Source organism: Dermacentor albipictus, chromosome 8 (genome assembly GCF_038994185.2).
Source record: "Dermacentor albipictus isolate Rhodes 1998 colony chromosome 8, USDA_Dalb.pri_finalv2, whole genome shotgun sequence".
In the NCBI taxonomy this organism is placed as follows: Eukaryota; Metazoa; Arthropoda; class Arachnida; order Ixodida; family Ixodidae; genus Dermacentor; species Dermacentor albipictus.
The window spans coordinates 39,131,996-39,158,737 of NC_091828.1; the positions used below are offsets into that span (position 1 = coordinate 39,131,996).

A 26,742-nucleotide genomic window follows, 5' to 3' on the forward strand; every position below is an offset into this window, starting at 1 on the left:
GTAAGGAAGATTATGTCGTTCGGCCCTAATTTTAAAGTATAGTACGTACAATGTGCGATAATTTCTACAAAGCACAATAATGCAGCTATTATGCTACACAATTACTTGAGCGTAATGTATAGATACATAGTGCCTACACAGTGTTAAAAAGCAAGTTCACGCATAATGTACTAAGTCATTTATGAAAGAGTTTGCTGACATTCTGCAGGAAATGTGCGCACTTCTTCACTTCCGCTGTACAGCCTTCCTGATGCACTCACTTGCTTGACATAGCGATATTTTGGACGGTAAACACCAATGCCACGTGCCTCATTTCCTGAGAAAGATAATAGACACAAATTGACCCTAATGTAACTTAAAAGCCCATCACTGCTCACCCGTATGAGAGATGGCACATTACACCTGACAGATTGTGGATTTCCTCGTTCGGCATTGTTCAAGCGGGTAAAAGACGAGCATCGACGAGTGTAACTTTCCAAAACCGCATTGCGATTCCTGAATTGTCCATCATGTTGCTCACGTTGGCTTTATTCTCACTCCTGACACCTCAAGAAAGCTTATCAAATGATTTGTTTTACCCGGAAGATCGCAGTGATCTGCAGAAGTACCAAGATTCAAGCAGAGTAAGCTTTTTTGTTCAGATATTAGCAGTCTGACAAAATATGTCGCAGCAGTAACAAAAGTGCCGCACGCGTTCATTTTCTTGGTGTACCTTATAAACTAGGTGATATTAGAGAGGCCTCTGTAATCTTTGCACAACGGATGCACAGTTCCTTTATTGTAGAGGACCGGCCAGAGGAACGGGGGAGGCTCTTACATTGTGTTCGCGGCCACTTGTATCTAAGCTGGCATAGAAGAGATCAAAAGAAAGTTCGGCTGTATGTTACGCGCCTGTAACATGTGAAGGCGCAGGCCTGCTATGCACTACACTGTAAAAAAAATTTCTTCAGTTTACGGTCAAAGTTGTAGGTAAAACGTTGCCGGACACTTTTCCGTCAAATGAAAAACGGTGTTTCCGTAAAACGGACAGGCCGTAACAATTATTTCCGTTAAATGGAAAACGGTGTTTCCGTAAAACGGACAGGCCGTAAAATTATTTCCGTTAAATGGAAAATTGTGTTTCCGTAGAACGGACAGGCCGTAAAATTATTTCCGTTAAATGGAAAACGGTGAGCTCCGTAGTTGTGATAACAGAATTGACCGTATTTTGCAAATAAGAAAAACGGTGAGTTCCGTAAAACGGAAATGCTGTAAATTGAGCCCCGTACTTGTGATTATAGTACATGACCGTACTTCGGTAATGAAGAAGTGGGGACTTGAATGCTCGTGTTCTTGAGCCAAATTGTTTCGTTCATGGAATAAGTTATTTTGGGCAATGAACCACCCAAGTCGTACATTACAACGTGGATAACTTGCAACATCATTTAAGATATAGCTGGAAATGGGGCAGAAATCATAGCACACAGGAAATACACCAGACAGAACGTGCTGTGTTTGCATGTTTCCTCCTAGTGTCATTGTTTTCTACACCGCTTATTCTTCGTGTCAGTGTTGTCATGCTGCACTTGGGTTCTACACCCAACATGTACACAGCATACATACAAATTTGTGTTCGAGAAACAACAAGCCGCTTGAATCTGAAAAAACCTGTGTTTATTTTGCTTTACTGAAAAAAGCAGTGTATGAGACCGGGCTAGTTGGTATTCCATGCTGAAGTGACCATCGCAAGAGTGAACGCAGGACACTAAAAAGGTGACAAGAACAGGTGCGAACTTCCAATTGGTGTTTATTACGAAAAGGCATGTATATATACTCTTGTGCACTTGATCATAATCAGTTACAAGAGCGCACTAAGGCCGCCCCAAGGCCTAAGGCGGCCTCCCACATACAGACCCCAGGTATGCAAATTCTTTAATGTCAACGCTAGGGATAGTTTGCTAACGCAGTTGCCTTATGCGATATCTGCCCCCTCAATGATGGGCCTAGTGCTTTCTTGTGCGTTGCTTGCTATTATTTGTTTTATCAGAGTGCATGACATTTGCATTGGGAGTTGTGGATTCCAAGGAAACCCTCTCTCCCTTTTGTACTTTTGTATTAAGCTCCTGTAGTCTCATATTTAGGCACCTTCCCGTTTGTCCCACGTAACGCTGCCCACAGAAAAGAGGTGTGCTATTCACTACTCCCTCTGAGCATTTCGACGAAACCTTTTCTGTAAGCAATGTTGCATGAAATTGATTGTCTGCTGACAGGGCTGGTTTTGGCACATAACTGAGATAACTTGATGGGTGCGGGAAAAACGACTGAAACTCCCGCCCTTTGGCCTATTTTCTTTAGTTTATGCAAGATAGCGTAATGTATGGGATGACTGCTAGATTCCTGCGAACAGTATCACATAGGTGTAACTAAAGAAAATAGGCCAAAGGACTGCAGTCTTGGTCATTTCTTCCGCGCCCCGCAAGCTATCCAAGACATGCCCCAAAAGCAGCCCTGTCAGCAGACAATCAAAATCATGCAACATTGTGCACAGAAAGGGTTTCATCAAATGCTCAAGAGGAATAGTGTATAGCATACCTCCTTCCTGCAGGCAGCGTTACGTGGGACAAATGGGAAGTTCCCTAAACTTGAGACTACAGGAACATAATCGGAAAGTACAAAACGAGAAAGGAGGTTTCCTTGGAGTCCATTGCTCCCAATGCAAATGTCATCGACTGTTTGAAAAAACAGAAATAATAGCAAGCAGTGTGAAAGAAAACACTAGACTCATCATTGAGGCAGCGGCTATTGCAGAATGCAACAGCATTAACAAGCCATCCCTAAGCACTGACTGTTAAAGAATCGGAATATCTGGGGTCTGTATGCGGGAAGCCACCTTAGGCCTTGGTGCGCTTGTTTATTTGTGATGACCACGTTGACTTGCACGATTGTAACAGATTATGATCAAGTGTGCAAGAGTACATATACACACCTTTTTGTAATGAACACCGGTTGGAAGTTTACGCCTGTCCTTGTCGCCTTTTTAGTGTCCCGTGCCCAGTTTTGCGCAAGTCCTTTCCGCATAGACACTAGAAATTGGCTGACTAGAGGAAGGATTGGTTGAGACTTGGAATGACTGGCTGCTTGCAGAGGCCTTCGGCTTTGCCTGAAAAGTAAGAAACACCAATCAATTAAGGCTGTTCAATTATTTACCATCATCATCACTACTGTTACTCAGATAAACAATGATTTCGTATTCACAACTGTCACTACAAGTGCTCTTGTCAAAAGAAATGGTTCAGACTCAGCCATGTTGGTATATATTCATTTGTAGCCTTATAGCATAAAAAGCTTCAGATAGAAAGGACCCAAGTCAATTTATGGTTTGCTTGGATGTCACGTGCACATTATGACATTCGGAGATTACATCTCCCATATTTAGGTAGAGCTGCCATGGCCACATACTGCAGACCATAGCTTTCAACTTTCACTGCTCCATTGCTCCATTAAACAACCTTGCAGATTTTACTGTTTCCCAAAACAATGAAGTACTCTTGAAACAAGCGCAAACCCTGCATGTTGTTTACTTCCGACCCAGAACAAGCAAGCCAAAGATATTGTCCAGCTGACAGGCTGGTAGAATAGCAACAATACAAAAAACCATGCTTGCACCACAACTGTGTCACAACAGCTGTCAGCCCCTTTCGGATATGGTTTGTGTCACGGAAGAAGTATCAATGTGTAATATTCTTTTTACTCAAGCAGTGAAAATTAAAAGTTACGGTCGTGAATGCATCAACATACCCTTCCCATCTTCATAAAAAGTTATAATATTGCACTGTGTTCACCGAAAAATTTGCCCTTTTTTAAAGAAGCCTGCAATTATGCCTGGACCCCATACATGGCTCTGGCAGGCAGTACTGTTTATTCTGTCCGTTTCTTGACTTGCAATCCCATAACGAAACAAATAATGCAACATATTTTTCCAGATTGCATTGCTTCATGTGAACGTGCTTAATTTGGGAAATTTCCTAAATGAATCAAGCCTCTCCTAAAAAATTTTGAAGTAGAGTAATTCATTAACATGCCTAAACATGAGCACTTCCCGTGGATTTTGAGAGCCAATGAGGACAGAGCTATTTGCTCAAATTTCTACGACTCATGGCAACAGGATGGCCAAATTCCGTGCTGTTAGTAAATGCAAAGAAAAAAAACTTTGGTCAATTTATGCAATGTTTCTCTCCAAAATTTTTCTTCTTTATACCGTAGTGGGGATACTCTGTGGTAATTAGTTGGAATTAATGCTATTGGCCTGCAGTCTGGTACAAAATATTTTTAAAGCCGCAGCGACAACACTATTTCCTTCGGATCTATCCAAAATGCAGATTCGGTAAAATCCAGGGAAAATGCTTCTAACTTAACTAAACTGGTAATTCTATATTGTTTTTTGCAGAGACACCTTTTTTTTTCTCGGAAAACTAAGGTTAATTTCATTGTCGCCAGGCTCGGGCAGCAAAATAAATTTTTATAGTACCTTGCTGGTGAAGCAGCGCACAGACACGGACACAGTGAAGACAAACAGGAATAGACGACACTCGCTGCACTCGCAACTATTTTGTGTCGTCTATTCCTGTTTGTCTTCACTGTGTCCGTGTCTGTGCGCTGCTTCACCAGCAAGGTACTGTGATCACTCACCAACTAGCCCAACTTTCCACGTTACTGAAAATAAATTTTTAAATCAAAATTAAAAGTGATCGCCAGGCATGTCCAGTTGAATTCATCTGAACATGCACTACTGTCTGCAGTACACATGTTGCCACTTTAAAGGCCTGCAAGAAGGCACCAGTTATATTTTCTAGGGCAAGAAGGCAATGAAGTATGTTACTTAAGGCAATTAGTCACAGGAGTCCTGGATCAGTAGAAGAAAATTTAAAGACTATAAATTGTTTAGAAGACTTAAGTCACATAAAGGTACCATCATTGCATTGTCCTAAAACTAACCTAAGAGACTGAAACCTGACATGATAAAAATGGAGCTTGAGAATGAAGGCTTGCTCAACAAGCAACAGAACGACAAAAAATGATATGCATGATAAATTTTTAAAAACGCGCTGATGAGGACGGTAAAGAACTAGGCACCACGACGAAATTTGTAAATATGCAAGCATACGATGGAGTCAGTTGGCGCAAGCCATATATATTTACAGATTACTAGGAAAGGCGTTCGTCCCGCAGTGGACATAATGTATGTGAGAGCACTGTGCCCCTTCAATTATGCAGTCCCAGACTCTCCGCAAACCACCTGCGGCTTCTGGTCTGGCTTGCATTGACAGAAGGACACATCACAGTCATGTGATCCCGCTGCCTGGGACTGTCCAAGGTTTTGTTTGAAAGCACCGTGATTGGAAGTCGCTCTCCTGGCTGCTGTTGTCTGCTATTAGCTACTTAAATTAGGGGGTTTTACGTGCCAAATCCACTTTCTGATTACAAAGCAAGCTGTAGTAGAGGACTCCGGAAATTTCGACCACCTGGGGTTCGTTAACATGCACCTAGATCCAAGTACATGGGTGTTTTCATATTTTGCCCCCATTGATATGATATGCGGCCACCGTGGACGGGATTCAATCCCGTGACCTCGTGCTTTTAGCTTCTTGTAGATAGCGCCCTACCCAGCAAATTCAGTAGCGTGGTCATCAAAATGGTGCAGTTTCAGAGGCCATGTCGCCAACACAACCATAAAGCTTGCATAATGGAATCGCAGCCTGAGCACATTGAACATGTTAACAAAGCTCAGTTTACATCGTGCTCTCGCTCTTCGGGCCCCTTAACCGCTGTATTTAAGCCAGCTCATTCATTTCCTGTAAAATTTAAGCGTCATTGCCACACAAAAATAAGCAAAAACACTGTTGTGCCACATCACTGTTCACCCACAAAGCACAGGCCGATATCCTCAAAGCTCGTGAAACCGTCTACTAAAGGCCTGACGTGTGTCTAGGACAGAGCGCATCTACACTGTCTACTAATCCTGCACATCCAAAAGCAAAATTTCGAATTTGGGTAACAGAAGGAATCAGCACACATGTCAACAGCAATCGGTGAAGCTCTGATTATACAGGTTGTCCCATGTAACTTGAGCCAAACAATAAAAATATGCAAATGTGACGTAGCTCAACAGAACCAAGGTAACAGTTTGCTGTCACTTGGAGATACTTAGATATTTTTCATTCCACCACAATAAATATTTTATCTTCGTTAATTAATCAACTTTTCAAATATTATAATTAGATTAGAAGTGTCCATGAGAAAATTGTAGAGCAACATGAAAAGCTCCCTATACAGCTTTCTGTTGTTTGAGACATGCTGCGTAGAAGTGTTTTTTCGAGAAAGAAGCTTGCGAATACACGCAAAGTGCTGCAAATGGACAGTCACGCAACAATTTAGTGTGTATTTGCAGGCTTCTTTCACGCTAGGAAAAACACTTTTATGTAGCATGTATTAATCGTAATATTTGAGAAGTTGATTAATTACAGAATACTAATGATTTAATCTGGCAAAATAAAAAAAATGAGTATCTCTAAGCGAGGGCAAACAACATTACCTTGGTTCTGTCCATTTACGTGGCATTCGCATATTTTAAATGTTTGGCTCAAGTTACGTGAAACACCCTGTATGCCACACCAGCTACCAGCACTAAATATCTACATGCAATATGATATGTTTCCTCGTCCACCAGTTTCACTCATCTGAACAGCGAAATCTACCTGTTTACTATGCATATAGCAATGAGCATGACAGATTTCACGAAACACATCAAGAAAAGCAAGCATTTGCACCTGATCACTGTGCTTTGCCTTAAAAAAACACAAGGACTAAGGTTGCAGCAATTAGACCACTCATGAAAACCTCGCATTATGGCACACAAAGCATCGATTTAACGGAAGCGATAGCTGAGTGCATGATATTTTCTGTCCGGAACGCGCAAAGTACACATAAACACACAGCCTCTTTTAAAACATGGCGTCAAGCCCGCATGCATCTTTATAAGACAGCCGCCGTCTGGTAGCTACTTGCATATGTCTGAACAAATATCTGCTGACAGCTCTGAGAGTCCGCAGAGTCTGTGACTTCTGGTAAAACGAATGTGATACTGGCTGCCCTCAGACTGGTGGATGGGGCTTCCTAAGCTGATTGAGAAAATCGAATGCGGGACAGCAGTGCTAAGCAGTCCAGGACTGTCAAGGACTGATAATCGAAGAGGCCCACTAATGCTTTGTGTTCCTATCCTATGTAATCTCTTCATACTGATCAGCTCAAGCTGCATGGCAAAGAAGTCTCTTGTTAGTGCTCTGAAGACAAGCCTCTTGCCCAAACATTGGCTATAGAGACGACCATCGTTCGACAACTGTTGATCTGTTCATAGAAGTGAGAATTCCGCGACAAACTTTTCAATGAAGTAAGCAATATGATGATGAACTTGTTTCACAAAACTTCATAAGTACACCTGACCTTTGACTCACTTTTGCATGTAAGGAAATATTAAGAAATTGTCGCTGCGAACAGTTGTCCCCGACTGCTGTACACTTGTGATAAAAAATTAACCGTATTTGAAAGTTTGTATAATTAGCCAGGAGAGCCGCACTTGCTGGATGGCTCATCGTTTAATTTGGAAAAAAATTCAGCAGTGAGCAGCAATTGGATCACTAATGACCTTGAACATCTTTTATAATTATTAATTTGTAAACACCTGTTGTCGAACAGCCCACCTACTGACGTTTTGAACACATTGTACACAATTATAGCACATACTACACGAAATAAGAACTGTAATAGACCTTACCAAATACAATATTAGTGTGGCGGCAGGTCAAATGGCTCCTTGCAATGCTTGCGCCCTTCCTGGGAGAACAAAAAACGACATTAGGCTTACACTGACAGCACCAAACCACATAATTTAAGTTGAAAACAAGTGCCCCAGAACAAAGGAAGTTCTAATTAGATATGGTCAACCTGCTTAACCATGTCACAGACATTGAATGACAGAATGTACTTTTATGGAGCCTCAACTCCATGAAATACATGCTAATACAAACATGCTAGTACACAGAATCAAATTAGATGCATGAAAATTCTCAGTAAACTTTTATTTCCTAGCAACCACAAGTTGCTCTTTGTGAAGTGCAACAAGTGAGTGTCTAACCTACACTAAGAAAGTGGAAAATTCGGGATCCTTTCTGGTGAATAACTAACCATATCTCTACCGGTACCCAGCAATACAAAGGTGAATTGTAAGTATTATATTGATTAAAGAAATAGTTCAGTGCTACCAAGCAAGTACAATAAATAAATTATTTCAAACTCATCTTCATGTCAGGCTAATCAAGTTAATTTTCTTTAGATCACATGAGAGAATGGTTCGAAAAAAATATTGGAATCTGTCAACAATGTTGAAGCAATTTTATAACGGCCTGCAGATAGCAGTTGTTGAAATAAGACCTGGGGCAGGGGGAGAAAAGACAAAGAAGTGTGATAAAACAAAATGGGGCCTGTGCTGTGCAGCTACTAAATGCAGTTTTATTAAATTATGATGTGCAAAACAGCAGATGTAAGAGATGCGAGACCCTCAGGTGGTATTTTGCAATGTTATGGGAAATTGTTTCAAGGAGCATGACTCCTTAACCCTTCGAGGGTCAATGACGTAAATATACCGCATTGCGAAGTACAAAAATGGTCGATGCCGTATATTTACGGCGCTGTCTGTAGGTTTAAAAAGCGCGACAATTTCCTAACCTTGTCTTTTCTGTCATGTGCTGCCATTATGTGGAAATACAGGGAATTTATTTTGCACGCCTCGCTCTCTCAGTTTTCGTTGCATGGTTTGTTTTAGCGCTAGTTTGCTCCTGCACATCTATGTACGACCGCTAGCGCATTGGCGTGCGCGCGGGCGGGTGGCGGTTTGGGTTTTGTTTTCGCAGGCCGTTTCGGCTTCTTGCGCTTGCAAAACTGATGGCTATCTCGTTACTAATCGCTCAAAAGGCTACTGATTGTTTCTCGCTCATTTAGTGCTCGCAGGGGTGCGCATAGGAAGGATGCTGCCGTGCATGCGCTTCTGTTGCTCCTTTTCTTTTTTTTTTCAGACTCGCGAAAACTAATTGCATCTGCTTGGCGATAAGATGAAGATTAGTGGAAGTTTGTCACAAGTTTTGCTTTTTTGATGGGCACACAACCGCACAGTTTTCTTGAGTGCGTGCACCTACACAGTTCGATTATGCTATGGATGTACTATCATAAGCAATATGAAAGGGAACACAGGAACGCATGGCAAACAGCCTTGAAACAGACTCGGAGCGATACACAGATGGCGCTGTGAAAAATGAAGGGGGAAAGGAGAGCGCTCTTCCACTAACTGTTGGCACTCCCACCATGCTGGCATTTCTACAAAGGAGCAGCTTACGTCATGGATCGTCCGACAGCCGATAAGACGGTGATCGTCGCCAGTGACTTCGATTCACTTTCTTTTCTTTCATTCTCTTTTTTTTGTTCGTGCAACCGCTTGATAGTACCCCGAGAAAAAGTTTGCCCTGTATTTCAAATCAATTCTTTATTTGAATCGACGCACTCCATTGTCAGGGGCACCTCGAACAGCGGCGACGCTCGAACCAATGACGACAGAGGAATAGAATAAAGAAAAATTTAAAAAAAAAAGAACATTGACAAACTGTCTCTCGTGCGACTGTTGCACGAAGTTTGTTCAGAAAAAATTCACGTCGCACACTGCAGTGGCCCACGCAGAGCAGTCAACTCTGAATTTGTAGCCTCAAGATGCCTCGAGTGCCTCTTAAAGACAGGAAGATATAATAGAAATGTCTAAAAGAGGTTATACGCAGTGCAATATTGCTCTCGTGACAAGCCGCCCATTGAAAATGGTCAACCGGATTATCCAGGCTTACCGAGACGAAGGACGCATAAACGATGCACCGCACCGCACACGACCTCGATCAACAACGAACGACTAAGACCTTTGCATCGTGGCTGCCGTCAGCGACAAGCCATTTCAAAGTGCAAAAGACGTTCGAGGTGCTCTTGGCTTGAACAACTTGAGCGACAGCACGGTACAACGAAGGCTTAGAGAAGCAGGACTGCAAAGTCGCATCGCCGCACAGAAACCTCTGCTCACCGCAGCCAACAAAGCGGCTCGCCTGAGGTTCGCTACTGAACACCGCAGCTGGAGTGAGAGTAGGTAAAAGTATGTAGTTTTCTCTGATGAGTTCACGTTCTCGAGCCGCTGGGACCAACGAAAGAGAGTGTGGTGGACCGCAAACACACACTTTAGTCCACAGAATATACAGGAGGTGGCCGCCAGTGGACACGTGTCTTTGAACGTCTGGGGGGCGATTTCCCACGCAGGCCTAGGCCCACTGGTGAGAATTGATGGGAGGTTCACCAGTGCTGCGTATTGCACTCTGCTCGAGCACCAGATGATCCCCTATGTGTTGAACAGGCCGCACCCGGATGGGCGTTATTTTTTCCAGCAGGACTTGTCTCCCGTTCACACATCGAAGGACGTGGCAGGCCTTTTGGAAGAGTGAGGGGTAATGCAACTTCAGTGGTGTGCGAAGGGTGCCGACATGAACATTATAGAGCACGTTTGGGGCCGTATGAAAGTGAACCTTTCGAAGAGCTCACTAGAACTGGCGAACTCCAACCAACTATGGGAAGCAATAGAACATGAGTGGAAGCCCGCCTTCAGCGTGATACCGCATTCATCGAGGCTGTCTACGCGTCTTTGCCTCAAAAAATGGAGGCCATCGTTAAGCCGACGGTGGCATGACGCGTTATTAGGCCACCAACGAACAAAGCAAAGGACGAGGATAAGCTGTGATAACGCTATTGCCTTATTTCATTTGCTTCAATATCTCTTTAATATTCGGCAATCGCCAATAAACTTATTTTGAACACACCCTTAAAGACAATTTTTTCCCGGTTTAGAAGATTTGCCATAAATCGATATCGAAGTCCGGAACAGTGCTATCTTTTGTAATGATTCGACGCAAAAGGTTACCAGTGACGCAATATCGAACAGTGTTATCACTGTCTGCTGGTGATGTGAAATTCCGCACTTTGCAGACGCATGGCGGGAGTGCGAACAGTTGTTAGAACAGCATCCCCCTTTCCACTTTGTTTCTGATGGTGGCCGCTGCGTATCACCAATATAGCTGGGTCTGAGGGTGTTTTCTACGCGTTCCTGTGTTCCCTTAGATATTGCTCATAATAGTATGTATTAGTGTAAGAGCAGGAACATTTGAGTCTTGCAAAGTATTCTCGTGTGCACATTTTCAAAGCCTTGAACTATAACAATGTAACAAATTTTTTACTCTTATAGGTTTATTTCCTTTTTTATTATTGTTACTCATGAATAAAGAGTACATATAGTATACCAACACAAAATAATTTTTTTCTGGCTTTACGGACACCCTAGAAAAATTACGGTAAATTTTTTTCGAAATAAGTCCCCAAGAATTGGAATCTGCAATAAAAAAAATCGACCCTGGGCGGTCGAATACGGCGAAAAAGATCGACCCTCAAAGGGTTAATTATATTCATGTAATCTTTAGAAACGGATGGCATAAAGGACATACTTGTTGACAGTTTCATAGCGAGTCATGAACACGATGCACGCGGGAGTTAAGCATCTTTAAAGAATGCTCTAGAAACTTGCAAAAAGCAAGTTTCTATAACCTCTCACAACACCGAGCTTCACCTACAAGTGTTGTAACATTTCCTTGCAACGTGCAGCACTGTTTTCCCAGACAGTTTGAATCACTGTGTCACAAGCTCTGGAAACAAAAGTGCATACATAAGTGCTAAACAAGCAAGCACATATGATGCCCTACCCCTACTGCACAGACACATTTATCTACACCAACACATGTAGATGGGTTAAGTCATCCATCTGGTAGCTTCTGATCATGTTCCAAAGCATGAATCTCATAACTGCAAATTCTATAAGAATGTGACACCGACTGATTACTTGGGGACAACATGAAAAGACAGAAGGCCAAACAACACGAGCGCAGGCTAAGACTTTTGGTTAATTGCGCGCGCGTGCGCGCACACACAAACACGCACACACACACACACACACAAAAACAAATATTAGGCCTATTTGTCCTGCCTAGTTGCAGCTGCAGGACAGCGGGATGTTGTAAACAACCACACAGTTGAACTGCTGCATGTGCCTCTTGCTACACTTTGCGTCAAGGCCTGGTATGATTCACCTTTTTGAACCCAGATTTTGAGACTATGGCTGACCTCTTGAATGTGATCTAACAGTGGTCACACCACTGTAGGCCAATGTTAGACCTAGGTATAGAAGTTCTCCTCGACTTGTTGAGGATGCTATTTCGTGCTTCTGTGACAGAGCTTCACAGCCGAACAGCGCGCTGTTGCGAAAGGCAGAATTCCCTCCTTAAAAGACGGGGCATAGATGCAGTGCACATGACACTCACCAAAGAAAACAATGAGGTCAAGAAATGGAAGATCACTGTCTAGTGGTAGTTTTCCAGTAGAACACGTTGTGGGGCCACTTGGTGAAGGGCTTTCAGAAGATGAAGCGCCAACAGAGACAACACAGTAAGAAAGAACAAAGACAGGACAAGGTGCTACTTGCAACTGTTTATTGAGGTCAAAAGTAACTGAATATATAGCCATGGGGAGAAGGGGAAGAAAAAAACAGAAGCATTGCTTGTGTGAAGGTGCACGCGCGAGAACACAGAAGATGAAGGGAATCATAAGATTAGCCAAAATCTAAAACTTATCTAAAAACATGCATTCATTTGTGTAAATATTCAGACACAGGCATGCTGACACAGGCATCCCCTCTATTCTTAATCTGGTTGGCCTCCAACAGTTCACGTGCCACAGTGTATTTGCTTTTAAGCACCATCGTTGTTTCCTGAAGCCTTGCTTCACATACTTGCTTATTCTCATTCCTGCAGGCCTTGCAATGAAGTGGCAAGTTTGAGCCATAACTATTTTTCAGCGAAAGCTTGTGCTCCCACAGGTGTTCGCCGATACATCAGCCAGTTTGTCTGATATACTCTTTCCCACACTTCCACGGTATACGACCGCTTCTTCACACTTCACAAAAGGATTTGTATGTTAAATAGAACACTCTACTTTTAGAGTCATGAGATCCAATCAGGCGGCACGAAGTAGCAAGCTTTCAGGGCACAGCAAAAACTACAGGAATTTCATATTTAGCGGCGACGTGTTTAAGATTACGCGCCACTTCGTGGGAATATGGTATCACCACTGGATACGGCAGAAATTCCTTGCGGGCACAAGGTCGGTATACCGACCCTGCAATTAATTGTTGCAGTATAAGTCTATGCACTCCAAGACTGTTAAACGTGCGATTGCCACTATGTGCCTTGAATTTACCCTTAAAGAATTGTGCTGTCTTAAGGCACACAAAACCTTTGATGAACAGATTTTGAAGTTGAAGAAAGCTGCCTTTCCTTGTTTGGTTTTGAGCAAAGTTTCAGAGGCGTTGTTGAAAAAGGTGCAAAAAGAAAGAAACTGAAGCAGTGAAGAAGGTCAAACATTGGAAAAGAAAGCGAAACCAGTGGTGATACCGTATTCTCACAAAGCAGCGCATAATATTAAACATGTCATCGTGAAATACAAAATTCCTGTGGTTTCTTCCGAGCCCCAAAAACTTGCTACTTTGTGCCCTCTGATTGGATATGATGACTAAGAAAGTAGAGTGTTCTAGTTAACACACAAACCCTTTTGTGAAGTACAGAGAAGGGGTCATATACTGCATACCGCTGAAGTGTGGGAAGGAATAAACTGGCCAAACTGGCCAATGTATTAATGAACGCCTGCAGGAGAACAAGCTTTCACTCAAAAATGGTTATGGCTCAAACTTGCTGCTTCATTGCAAGGCATGTGAGAATGAGAATAAGCAAGTACGTGAAGCAAGGCTTCCTGATACAACAAACATGTTTAAAAGCAATGACACTTTGGCACGTGAACTTTTGGAGACCAGCCAGACTAAGAAAAGAGGGAACGCCTGTGTCGACACCCCGTCTCCGACTATTTACAGAAATGAACGCATGTTTTTAGATAAATTTTTGATTTTGGTTAATCTTATGATTCCCTTCATATACATCTTCCATATTTTTGCACATGCGCACTCACATAATCAGTGCTTCTTTTTTTTTTCTTCCCCCTCTCCCCATGGCTATATATTCAGTGCTTTTGACCTCAATAAACAGTTGCAAGTAGCACCTTGTCCTGTCTTTGTTCTTTCTGACTGTGCTGTCTCTGTTGGCACTTCATCTATTGAAATGTAGTTTTCCCCCTTCCATGAGCTCATCTAGCACTGTAGAGAAGACAGAAAACAAATCACTCAACCCATTTAGTAGCCTTACTTCACGTCATATAGGGTAGAAAGTTTCCAATGAAGCAAAATACCTCTACTACGCTGGTTCTTACAGCAGCTAGTGTTTACGACTAGCTGACAGTGTTCTCGGCAGTGAAAAGTCGCAATTAAAGTGGTTGAGCAACTTTTTAATGTCTCCTACAAAGTGCCACACATGTTCAAGTAAGCAAAACTACTACTGAAAGGCAAGCTCCACTATCTGGGCCTGAAGATTTTTTGTGGTGAGCATCGAGCTGGAGCTATTCCCTGCACTCAAAGGTGTTTTCAACTTTTCTGTTGGTGCACCTGAACACTGAAGCATGTTGTTGATACAGGAACACCAGAGAGCACATTTAACACTTGGTACCACCCCGACGTGGAGGGGAGCTTCCATAACCAAGTACAATGTTTGCTTTTAAGAGTGCGTTCGCACTGCCTTTTAGCAAGCATTGCCAAGAAGCATTTAATGGAGTTGAACGTAGCTGACGTCTCAGGTCAGACAACTTCGAGAAAGCCAAGGCCTATGACTGTTATGCAATCTGTACACAAAGGCAACCATCAATTCAAGCAAATTGCTCAGAGAGTTGAAACTACCTTTTTATTTTCAGTGCCAAGCAATCTGGGCACGTACAAAATGTTAACCGGACCAGGGCAACACGTAAAGTTTACACAAAAAAGTATGTGCTGGAGTTCATAGGTACTACGGTTGGCGCTATTTACAATATCCCACTGTCCTGCAGCCGCAATTATGTAGGACAAACCGGCCGACGACTCAAGGATTATCTTACAAAACATGCACAGACCCTTGACACAACATGGGGGAGCAACATAGCTATTGATGCTGCTTTGTGCAGCTGTACACCAAATTTTTAGCAGTGAAGTATCTTCATGACACATTTTCATAGCAGACATAACTTTCAGAATAACTCCCACTATGCTAGCGTGCCATCATTTAACCTGCTTGGCATATTGAAGTATTCAGATCAACCTGCCGAACATTCTGAATTGGGCTGCTTGGTGCATGTTTAGAAGGGAACCGAACAGGGCTACAGACAGGACAAAGGGAATATGTTGCTGTGTACAACGCTGTCACTTCATACTGGCAGTAGCACTGTTTGTTCCCTTTTAAATATTCATATCTTTTGGTCGCCTGACCACGCAACGCAGCTGCGAGCTCAGGCTATAATTTTACATTGTTACATTGCCTTCCAATGTTGCACTTAATTACATCATCGCATACTCACCTGTTATAGTTAGCTCGACACTAGCTCACAGTGAGCTTATTCGTGGCTAATCTTAGTTACCATGGAGCCCATGCATGACAGTGCTAACGATCAGTGTGCAGTGTTGTTGCATACTCATTAGGCCAACACTAGACAAACAGTTATTTTATTGGTGCATGTTTTATCTGTTGCCTCAAATCTTTAACTCTGGCGCTATAAGTGTTTTTTAAACACCACTCATATGTGCAACCAAGTCAGGTACGAAACAATATCCCTTTCAAGTCGACGTGCTCATACTGAACCAATTTGTTGCCACAGGAAAACAAATCATCAATTATTCTTGAATGCATCTGCAAAAATTACTCTACTTGCATAGGCCTCGTCATTCCACCAACATTTGCAGTCACTGTCTATTAAGACTGCATATGCAAGACAGATATACAATAGAATGGCACAGCTTACCAGAACAAAGAGCACCACTAGACAGACTGCTGTGGCACACTTTCTCAGGCCCGCTGGCTGAGAAACTGAGCACAAACCGGCACACAGACATCCTTCACTGGTGCAATAGCTGCAATTGAAGCAAATATTATCACGTATTTTCAGACCGGTTGTCTACAGTAAAGCAAAAACATTTTCATATACAAATACTCTTGCACATAAGCTTGTCACCGAATTACCGATTGCTGTGGTATTGTTTGGTGTCTTCAATTGTATCGTTCAACTCATTTAAAAAAAGACTTCATGAAGCACCTTCTATTCGGCAAAACAGCAGACATTTTGCTCTACATAACTCATAACATGTATTTTAGAATAATTATTGTACTGATGCCTATATGCTGAAAATTAGTCTACGCAACTAGAGACAGTCAGTATTAGAACCAGCCTTTAACATCAGTGTTGACACATCTTTTGATTTTTTTATACCAGTTTGGAACATTTGTAATTTTGGTTGTCCATTACACACTTTTGGGCACCGCTATTCTGTGTCAAGGTTACCTTAAAAATTACTTATCACATGCACTTGCTTTACAATTACGGCCGCAGACAGGCAAAATTTACGTGACAATCCACTCCCAGATTACGTTAAATGCTGACGTATTGCGTCAGAACGTTGATAGTCAGCCTGGTAGCTGTATGAAGTAAAAACAAAACAAAAACAAAAATTCGCGAATAATCTGATGCCGATTACCAGCTAGCAAAATAATCAATTTCTTCTCCAGCGACCCTTAATGGGTATCACGCGGACACTTTCAAGTGCGATCGCGCACGGTTGCTCGGGCTCGATCCCAAAGTGTTTCAAGGCACCGTGTTACACCAGTGTTACGTAACACTGCAGATCGCACGAGGTTACGGCAGCAAACACGCTACACCGTCCATTCATTGTGATGTAGGGGCATCGCATGCAACATGCTCTGTGAGGTCTTCATACACAAGCAGACTTTCAATTCCAGAAGCAGTCTTATGAACACAGCGATTATGCACGCCAAGCACACTGCGTCCTAAGCTTAAGGAAAAATAGAATTTCGCTGTGATGCAATGCGTTGCCGAATACGGCTAATATAGTGTTACACCGCGCCGTGAGAGATTGATAAGGGGAACAGTAACTTCACTTTATTTTGGAATGCCAAGAACACATCACAACACATTGCAAAACTGGAATGCCAACGTCAGTAAACCAGCTGCCACATACAGCCGATAACGAACTGCTACAGACGACATCGTCGCTGATGTTGCCTACGCGCCTCAATGTACTCTATATGCAATCAGCACAACAAACGCTACACCATTTATCACAGTCTCGCAATGCCGCGGCTTTATCAATCCTCATGGCCAAGCGGGAATGTCGTTACAGGGCATTGACAGGGCATGCTCACACAACACAGTTGAGCCCGTCACCGGCCATCGCGGTGCATTTCGCACGCGCGACGTGCACCAACAACAAAAAAGGACACTTAAATCACTTACTTGCGTAGCACTCCATCGTCGATTCCTTCTTATTCTCTCAGTGAAATCCCAAATGCAACAGGTATACCACCACCGCACACCGCCATTTTCAACCGCTGTCCACTCTACTGTTGAGGCGGAGAAATGCAACCCGTCGTGTAGAAGCGATGAAGGGTGGTAAGCAGCGCCACCGCTGAAACCTCTCCCGTTCGTGCGTGCGTACTACGATTCGCCTATGAATAATGTTCAAGCAGCGTTACCTATAGTGATATTATGTAACTGCTGGTAAATGTGGGCGGTGTCTTTTCTTTATATTCGTTGCGTGTTGATTTTTCGCTCTTAACATGCTCAGTTGCCCTCCTCATGAAATTACGGACGGTTCTCCGTATTTCAAAAAACAGAGCTCACGTCCGTTTTTTTACGTAGAATTCCGCCGTTTTTCATGAAACTGAACGGTCTACGTAATTTTTACGGCAGGTTTGACCGTAAAATTACGGAAATTTTTTACAGTGTAGGTAAAACATTATTTTATGCGATCGGAAGGGTCAAACTTCTTGTAACACATAATGAGCCGCAGTGCGAAGTACATGTGTGGCAAGCCGTTGTCTGCCAGTTTCGGCCTCCTCTCTAGGTTGCCGTGTCGCAACGTCGCAATGCTGCTTTCGCGGCGGGGCTTCTTCGACTCGTTCTAAACGCCTAGCTGTGGCTTCGCACGTTCATCTATTGGATTCATACTTGCGTCAGCGCTGTTTCTCTTGGACGTTGCGCTGGATACTCTCAGCGAGGGAAACCAGCACTCACGGTCGAACTCCTTCCTCCACTCGCTTCGCACGCCGCGCCTCGTTTCTCGCTTGGCGTGTATCCGCGGCCATAGCGTACTTTTGAGGGGAGTATACAATGCTTTATTGATGGTTCGGATGCATGTTTTGAGCTTGCTCTTTATTGAAACGTATGCTGTTCTGTGTGTTGTATGGGTGATTTCAATGAATGTATGAGCTGTTCGCTTCACTTTGATCAGCGCTTCTAGGCTCTGCCTTCAAGCTGTAGGAGACATTTCATTTTGCGCTTACTTACGGCGGTATGAGTCATTGCATCTTTGCTTGCTTACGGCGGCGCGAGCCACTGTTGGGGATCATATTTCGCACCGCTCGACTATACGCCACGTTATTTAAGTATGAGCCATTGCAACAAGCCACTAAGTTATTTTGCCTAAATAAATCTTCAGATGTGCTGCTCTACCGCTGAATAGTGCTTGTTTTAAAGCGAAGTCTTCTTTGCCTCCTAAAGCTTTGCGCACTTGCTACTAGCGTCGGACGGTGGGTTAGAGAGTGTATATACTTGGCAGTAGCGTGGCAGAGAGCAAAGTCGACGCGAAAAACTCCTTTGGAACTTTCAATCGCGTAGCATGTACTGTACATAATGCCCTCTCGAACAGCCTGGGTGTCGCCACATTAGGGTCTTGACGGCGGCAACTATTCGTGACACCTCCCCTCCACGAGGTCAGAAGCATTGCAGAAACTGCAGCGCTTACTTTTATACTTACGTGCAAGTCAACAGAACACGGGCGTAAAACATAGTCGCGAAATGAGTGAATAACAGCTTTGCCATTCTCGTAGTTCCCATAGAGGGGGAGAGGGTGGGTGATGGAAAAGTTGGCGCGAGGAGGTAAGAAAACTGCGGCTGCGGGCTATCTGCAGGTAGGTACGGGACATTTTTGCAATTCTTGAAAAATAAACAACATGTACATTTTTCAAGAGGTCAACTAACGAAGGCCTTGCAGATTCAAAGGCGCATTAAGACATCGTAGGGTCTAGGTCACACTACGGATGCGTTCAGACGTCCAATGAAAGATTCTGCGTCCACCGCGGTACCTTGACGGTCATGACTTTGCACGAGGTTGTGTGTTCCATTCCGACCATGGTTATCTCATTTTGACGGGAGCGAAACGCGAAAAACGGTAGTGCGCATATGTTAAGGCGCATTTTAAAGATCACCAGGCTGTCAAAATAATCCGGAGCACGCCACTATTGCATGTCTCATTAACCGACCGTACTAATGACACGACAGCCCCATTATTTAATTAAGGTTTAATGCTTCTGCCACGATACGATGTTCTATGTAAAGTAATGATGATGTTGGACCCTATCAGAGAGTATGAACAATGGCGCAAAACAGCGCCTCCAGGAAACACGTCTCCCTGTGTGTTCTGCGTAATACGTAAACAGCATTGGTACACGCAAGGTAACGTCTAACCGCGACTTACCACTCTCTCATTTGACTAAACGATGTACAAACTACACATTCGCTGTCAGTACACACTAAACAAAAATAACGCGAAACGGGAGTAAACCGCTCGTCTTGTATCGCATTCCCGTTTCTGGGTTTTTTTACTACGTACCAGTCGAGGTAAAAATTTACTACCATGCTGACCAAGGTTTTTGTATGTAGAAACGAGAGTAATTTTTTAATCTGTGGGAAGGTTTTTAGGGACGATAGTGGGACTATATTTTTACTGCCATCACGAAGTTCTAGCGGCTATTCCCGAGAGTTATTTTTCAAGCCCATTCGCGAGTTTCTTGGGTCTGATGTGGGAGTATTTTTTTACCTCTTTCATTAACTTTTCTCAGCTTTATCTGATACTAATTTTTCAAGCCCATTCTGGAGTTTGTTGGAGGTGATGTGGGATTACTTTTTTACATCATTCATCCAGTTTTCTAGGCTATTCCTGGGAGTTATTTTTAGGCCTATTCTCGAGTTTGTTGGTACTGATGTCGGGGTATTTTCTTACCTCGTTATTAAGGTTTCGTAGCTCTATCTGAGAGTAATTTTTCAAGCCCATTCTGTGGTTTGTTGGAGCTGATCTCGGAGTATTTTTTACCTCGTTCATCAGGTTTCTCGGTTCTTTCCGAGAGTAATTCTTCAAGCCCGTTCTGGAGTTTCTTGGGCCTGATGTGGAAATATTTCGAAGACAATTGAAATATTACAAAGATGATTTTATGGATCCAAAGCATGACTGATTGTTTATTAGTTCTGACATGTTTCTCATAAAAAAGTCAGGCATGAGTTAATCATCACAAAACTATAGCCTTATAGAATGCTGTGATAAGCATAATAAATATTTGTACTAACACACAGACTGGGGGCTGGTAACTGCCCATTAGATCTCTCATAGCAAAATAAAATACATCACAACACATTCAATGTGCAATCCCACTAAAGTACAGTGAAAACAAGCAACATACAATATAAAATCTAACTGATAAATGTACAGTCAGTACTAGAGACGTTCACATTAAACCCACTGAATATGCAGGTCATTCCTTCAAACAGGCAGTTGTCCAGAATATGGGTGTGCAGTGCATTCAATGGATTAGTATGAACATAACTATGCAACATAAAAATATTGCACTTAAGGCCAAATGGCATCTGCTGCTAATGACCATTACTGCTCCAGACAAAATGAAACAACCATGTGGTAAATACAGCAAGCATTCGTACTATCACATTAGTGCCGGCCACTGCCCACCATATCTCTCACTGCAAAAGGAAAGCTCAACGCATTCACGATGCAGTGAAACTAAAGCACTGTGAAAACAAAATGACACACAATACAAAATCTAACTCACAAATACACAGGCAGTACTAGAGATGTTCACATTAGACACACTGAATATGCAGATCATTCCTTCAAACAGGCAGTTGTCCAGAACATGGGACTGCAGTGCATTCAATGGATGATTATGGACAAAACTATGCAACATAAAAATATTGCACATAAGGCCAAATGACATCTGCTGCGAACGGCCACTAGTGCCTCAGACGAAATGAAACAACCATGTGGTAAATACAGCAAGCATTCGTACTATCACATTAGTGCCGGCAACTGCCCACCACATCTGTCACGGCAAAATAAAAACTATCACAACACATTCAAGATGTAGTGAAGCTAAGTCAGTAGTAGAGATGTTCACATTAGACCCACTGAATATGCAGACAATTTCTTCAAACAGGCAGTTGTCCACAACATGCGCGTGCAGTGCATTCAATGGATCATGAACAATACTATGCAACATAAAAACATTGCACTTAAGGGCAGCTAGCATCTGCTGCTAATGACCATTAGCGCCCCGGCGAAATGAAACAATTGTGATAAATACAGCAAGCATTCATAATATCACATTAGTGTCGGCAACTGTCCACCATATCTTTCATTGCAAAAGAAAAACTATCACAACACATTCAAGATGTAGTGAAACTAAAGTACAGTGAAAATAAACAAGTGACACAATATACAAAATCTAACTCTTCAGTATTGCAAGAAGCAAATGAGAGGGCACTAGAGATTATCATTAGACCCATCGATAGCATACTGACCTTCAAACAGCTAGTTGCCCAAGACATGGGTGCACAGTGCAATGAATGGATAGTTAGAAAGAAAACTGAAACAACCATGAGCAACATGTTCTATGAACTTTCAAACATTCTAAAAAATGACCTCACTCAGATAAGGAAAGTGGTGATTGCTGATACACATGACAAAACATATATGTGAAAACAGCCATTAACTGATGCTAAAGCCCCTCCATACACGTTTCCGCCGACCAGGTGAAGTACCGCCAACCTACCCTCTTCCTCCACGCTCCTCTGCAACTCACCCCCTTAGCTTCCGGTGTCAAACGGAACTTTCGTAGCTGCAGCTTCCTGTTCCGAGTGGAAGTAACGCTATGTTTTTCTTAACGTTGCTTACTTTCGCGTCGATTGAGAGGCTTTAATTGCACCAGCTGCGGTTTAAACTGTGAATGCGATTCCATCCAAGTACCACCGCCTATTGTAATCAGCGATCTGATCGTGTTCGCTGTTTCGCGTCAACCTGCGACGGGTTGTGCCACGAGAGGCAACGTACAGTGGAATGTAGTGCCTGGGCGCGTGCAGACCACTGCCGTTTTTCGTGCATTTAGAAAACAGCGACCGCGAATTACTACTTCAACGGAATATAACAGCTTGTTGCCTTTGCATTCTTCTCATGGTGACTCCCACAGCTCTGCTAAGCACGCGTGGGCGTCTAACCATCGGCAGTCAAAGCGGAAATTCCCGCAGCACAACTCCAGGAAGCAGTAACTCCGGAACCGGAAACTTTTAAACCGGAAATGCTGGAACCGGATTTGGTGTGACGGGGAAAGGCGGCGCACAACAAAGGTTGTCACTACTTAAGAGAGCGGCAGTGGCGCGTGGATGGAGGAGCTCTAACTGATACCACCCCCCTTGTGCTCAAAGAAAACATGTGCAGCCCTTTTTCCACACAAGAGGAACATGTTGCAGAACTGTATTGCAGTACTTATGGGTACAAGCCAGATTTCAATTTCGTTGCCTAAAAATTGTAGTGTTTCTTAGATAGACTAAAAGGGAATTGAGTGTGTTGCCCTTGTCTGTTTCTAGGCATGCAGTTGTGATGAATGCCATATGCTTGTGTGACATATTGAACATAGTGCTATAGGTACGACTACAAGGATGTATATTTGTAGCTGCCCTCAAACCCCTTCATGTTGCCAGTCAGCATCTATGGTGTATCTTTGTATTGCTCATCTCACACTGTTTACACACAGAAGGCATGTCTGAATACCAAACCACCTTATTCTCCACAGTTATGTTAAAGTGAATGCGTTGTGACAAAGTGTAATTTGAGAAGTTCATGATAAAGAAAAAAAAGAAAAAAATAGCTAATTCAACTCCCCTCTGAATTACCAATTTCTGGGCCATTAAGTTTTGCATAATACACTCGTGGTGATTAACACAGATCTACGTTGGCCTAACCCTAGTGGCACAGGACATCAAAGTTATCAGTTGGTACAGAATCATTGAGCATGCTGCTGGTGCTTTTGCCTCCGCTGAGAATACCTGTGGCATACTAACACACATTTTGTTGCTGAAGGTCCATTACAGAGATACTAAAGAGAAACAGTAAATCATTTTAGACTGATAAAACAATCTTTCAGAACTGTATTCATGAACATTGTGGCAATAAGCGGATTAATAGATGAGAAAATGAAGATTTAACTATCATTTTTCAAGTTTTATGCAATGCCCGCACATCAGTGTGGAGTCATACTTCAACTAAGTATATTCTTTGACACCTTTACAACAGAATTCATCAATATTGGCCAGCAGAACATTAGCTAGACCCGACAGACACCGTCAAATTCCATATCACAGCGAGCTGGTGCAGGAACTATAAGGTGATGGTGGCGACACCAGTTTTCGTTTTTGCAAGTTATCTGGCTTATCAAGCCAATTCTCATGGTGGGAGTTGTTTTTTCGGTGTTGTAGAAGGATGATTTAATAAAGCTCAAATAAATTTTCTCTTTCGTGTCCCTTTAAAGCAAGCACTGTGCTACATGGCTTGGGCAACCTGCCAGCCACAGAACCCACGAGTGCTTTTGTTAGGCAAAATAATTTTTAGAGAAACTTTCTTGAGGATATGCATCTGAAAATTTTTTTGCCTAGCAATAGTTCTTGTAAAAATTGAGTAAATCCAGTGCTTTCACCTGCGGCTTTGTGTAGCAAAAATCCAGAAAGCAGTGCTCAATAAATGTCAAAATCCTGTGGGCCTTTTTCGAGTAGATAACGTGGAAGACCCAGAACGAAGCGAAAAGGCAGGCCAGGCCTGCCAGCAGTGACGCTGCCACAAACAATCGCTGCGCATCCATGCGTAGTACCTCCCTTCAACCTCTTCTTTTGTAAAAGGAGCCTTAAGGAGGCCCCCCGCGAACTGAAAGCCCGAGTTGTTAGCATCCAGGCGTAGCCTCTTCAGCAGGCCCTTTTCAACATATACACCATCGCCGATGTCTACCTGTGAAACAACAGAACAAGCACAGATTAATTTTCTACACCTTTGATCAAGGAAAGGTTAGGAAATAAGGTAAGGTTTGCAAAAACGGAAGTAGCTGCTTCTTGTTGATACGGTTTAAAGAACAAAGTACTATTACGTATACCATACATGCGTTGTGCTGAGCTGTGTACTTTCACCTAAGACTAGAAAGTATTGAGAACTTCAATGCGAAAGAAAGACATTCATCTGCCTAGCTCTAAGCAAATGGGTTCCACCCCTTGGCACAGAATGAAATCTGGTGCAGTTCTAGCGATTAGCACACATTGAAAGCTTCAAGCCTGATTTAGTATTAGGCCAAGGGTCAAGCTGTGCTCGTTTATAGGCAGATACAACTTTAGAAAAACGGGCGTTTACTCCTCCGAGGCGGATGCACACGAGCATCCACTAATGGATGCGCACTCTGGACCGACGTCATGCGCCGGACGGCCGGTGGCCTGCCGTCGGAGAAGATGGCCGCCCGGCCTTCGAACTGGGCCAAGTCACATCAGCTGTGCATGTAAATGCCTCGTCACAGTGAATTCCCAAACTGTTTGTCATTGTCTATCATGCCGGAAATATTACAGCGAGCTTACAATGCGGCATCTGTGCCGCGTGCGTTTATTCTAAGCCGTGATCCGGCGAAGAAACATTGCAGCGAGCATCGCTGATGCTGCGCTACGCTTTGCCTGAAAACAGGATGCCTCGGTGACTGCTGCAAACACACATCCTGCCTGTTTGTTTCATGTCTTTTTTACTTCACTCCTGAGTGAAGTTAGGACAAGAAAAGTTTGCCAAAGTCTGGTGCCTGCTGTCAGCGGCGGGTGAGTTCGTGTACCGTGTCGCTGCATTTTTCGTCGGACGGGGTAAAGTGATGGAGCAAAACCATTCTGAGGAGAAATTAGAAAAGCGTGCGCGCGTGAAACAAACCTACGAGCGTCTCAACAGAAAATATTTGACAAAGAAGCCTCCAATGCGAAGATTTGTCGCCGTCAACTTAACGTGAGTGATTGTTGTCAACAGTGAGATAGCCGAGCGACTAACGGCGGTGTTCGAGCGTTGTGTATAGCACCGTCGATTGATTTCTTTCCACCAGTGCTCACCGCGCACGCAAGCTGTAGAATGCGTGCTGTGGCACAGTCACGCATAAGTTGTGTTGCCAGCGTTCCTGCTTCCATGCGTGTTTGCACTTACTCATATTTGTACTTTTATTTTATATTAGCATTTGTTTTTGATAGTTTTCTTTCAGCAAAGTCCTTACACATTTTCATTAGCCAATCTCATTCAAAGCACTAACTCCTGTACACTGCAGGACTGGCCTTTTCCATCTCATTAAAACCTTTCTCACTGGTCTACCTAGTCTTCTCAATCTGCCTACTCGCTGCGTTTTCTGTCCTTGTTTCTTGTGCTGTTGCTGCAATGTGATTAACCAACTTGCTCAAAACAAATTTTGATCGCCTATCAAAACAGAAAGGTTTAGAGATACATTTTCTTAAAGGCGTCATGTGGGTTGCACAGTAACTTTGCCTCTTACCTCTGTTCTTGTCTATGCGTCAGTGCATGTGGCAGCTAGCCAGAAGTGCACATGAAAGGCTGCATATTGTGAAACACCTTGCTATGCTGTTGCATTTTTCATGCATTCAGTCTTAGTAAACAAACGGTTTCGCTGCCTATCACATATGATGGCAAAAATTTTCAGCACGAATAACAATGTGCAGTGGGGTGTGATTTCTGTCTGACGCTTTCGCCGTTGCAAAGACATTCTTCAGTGAATGGAGCCCAGCAAAGCAGTGCACTGAGAGCTTTTGCAACTTTCACCATTTATTACTTCACAAATGACACTGTCTGAACCTGGCCGTTGATCGACATGCCGATGGCTTGTAAATTAAATAATTCCCTCAATAAAACACATTCAACTTCACTCAGCATTTTTAGCACAATGCTAGCAGAGCTATTCAAGGTGAATAATTGTGCTTACATTGGTGTTACTTGCCCGGTCAGATAAACAAATACAACAATGGCTGCGGTATGACTGTGATTTGACGTGCAGACTGCTAATGGTGCCTTTCAAGCGTGCCTTTGACTACTGCTATTAATGGCTACCCGCCTGGGTATATTGGGCCTAACTAAGCTAATGATGTTTGATAATAGTTCTCTTATTCGCATTGCTTGCCTGGGCCAGGTAACCAAAATAAACAATGCCACCACATGAATGTGTGTTTGCATGCAACCTGCCAACAATGGCTGTCATTCTCGCATTGATTGCTGCCATTTCACCAACAGTGGCGACGGCTTGACTGCGCTTTGATGTG

At 43.1% G+C, this 26,742-nt stretch overlaps 1 protein-coding gene and 1 long non-coding RNA gene across 2 annotated transcripts in view; one reads left to right on the forward strand and one right to left on the reverse strand.

Moving 5' to 3' along the window:
* The first annotated feature begins 492 nt into the window (after positions 1-492).
* LOC135916298 (uncharacterized) overlaps positions 493-26,742 on the forward strand; it is a 160,813-nt gene continuing 134,563 nt past the window's right edge. Inside the window, exon 1 of the mRNA XM_070522791.1 lies at positions 493-623. Within this exon, the coding sequence (XP_070378892.1) occupies positions 510-623 (114 nt within the window). The 5' untranslated portion in view covers positions 493-509. The remainder of the gene's footprint in view (positions 624-26,742) is intronic.
* On the reverse strand, positions 2,493-17,686 carry LOC139048414 (uncharacterized). The gene is made up of 4 exons (XR_011507685.1): positions 17,590-17,686; positions 16,084-16,192; positions 7,811-7,869; positions 2,493-3,139 (listed from the first exon to the last, which is right to left on the reverse strand). It is a non-coding gene; the product is annotated as an uncharacterized lncRNA (long non-coding RNA).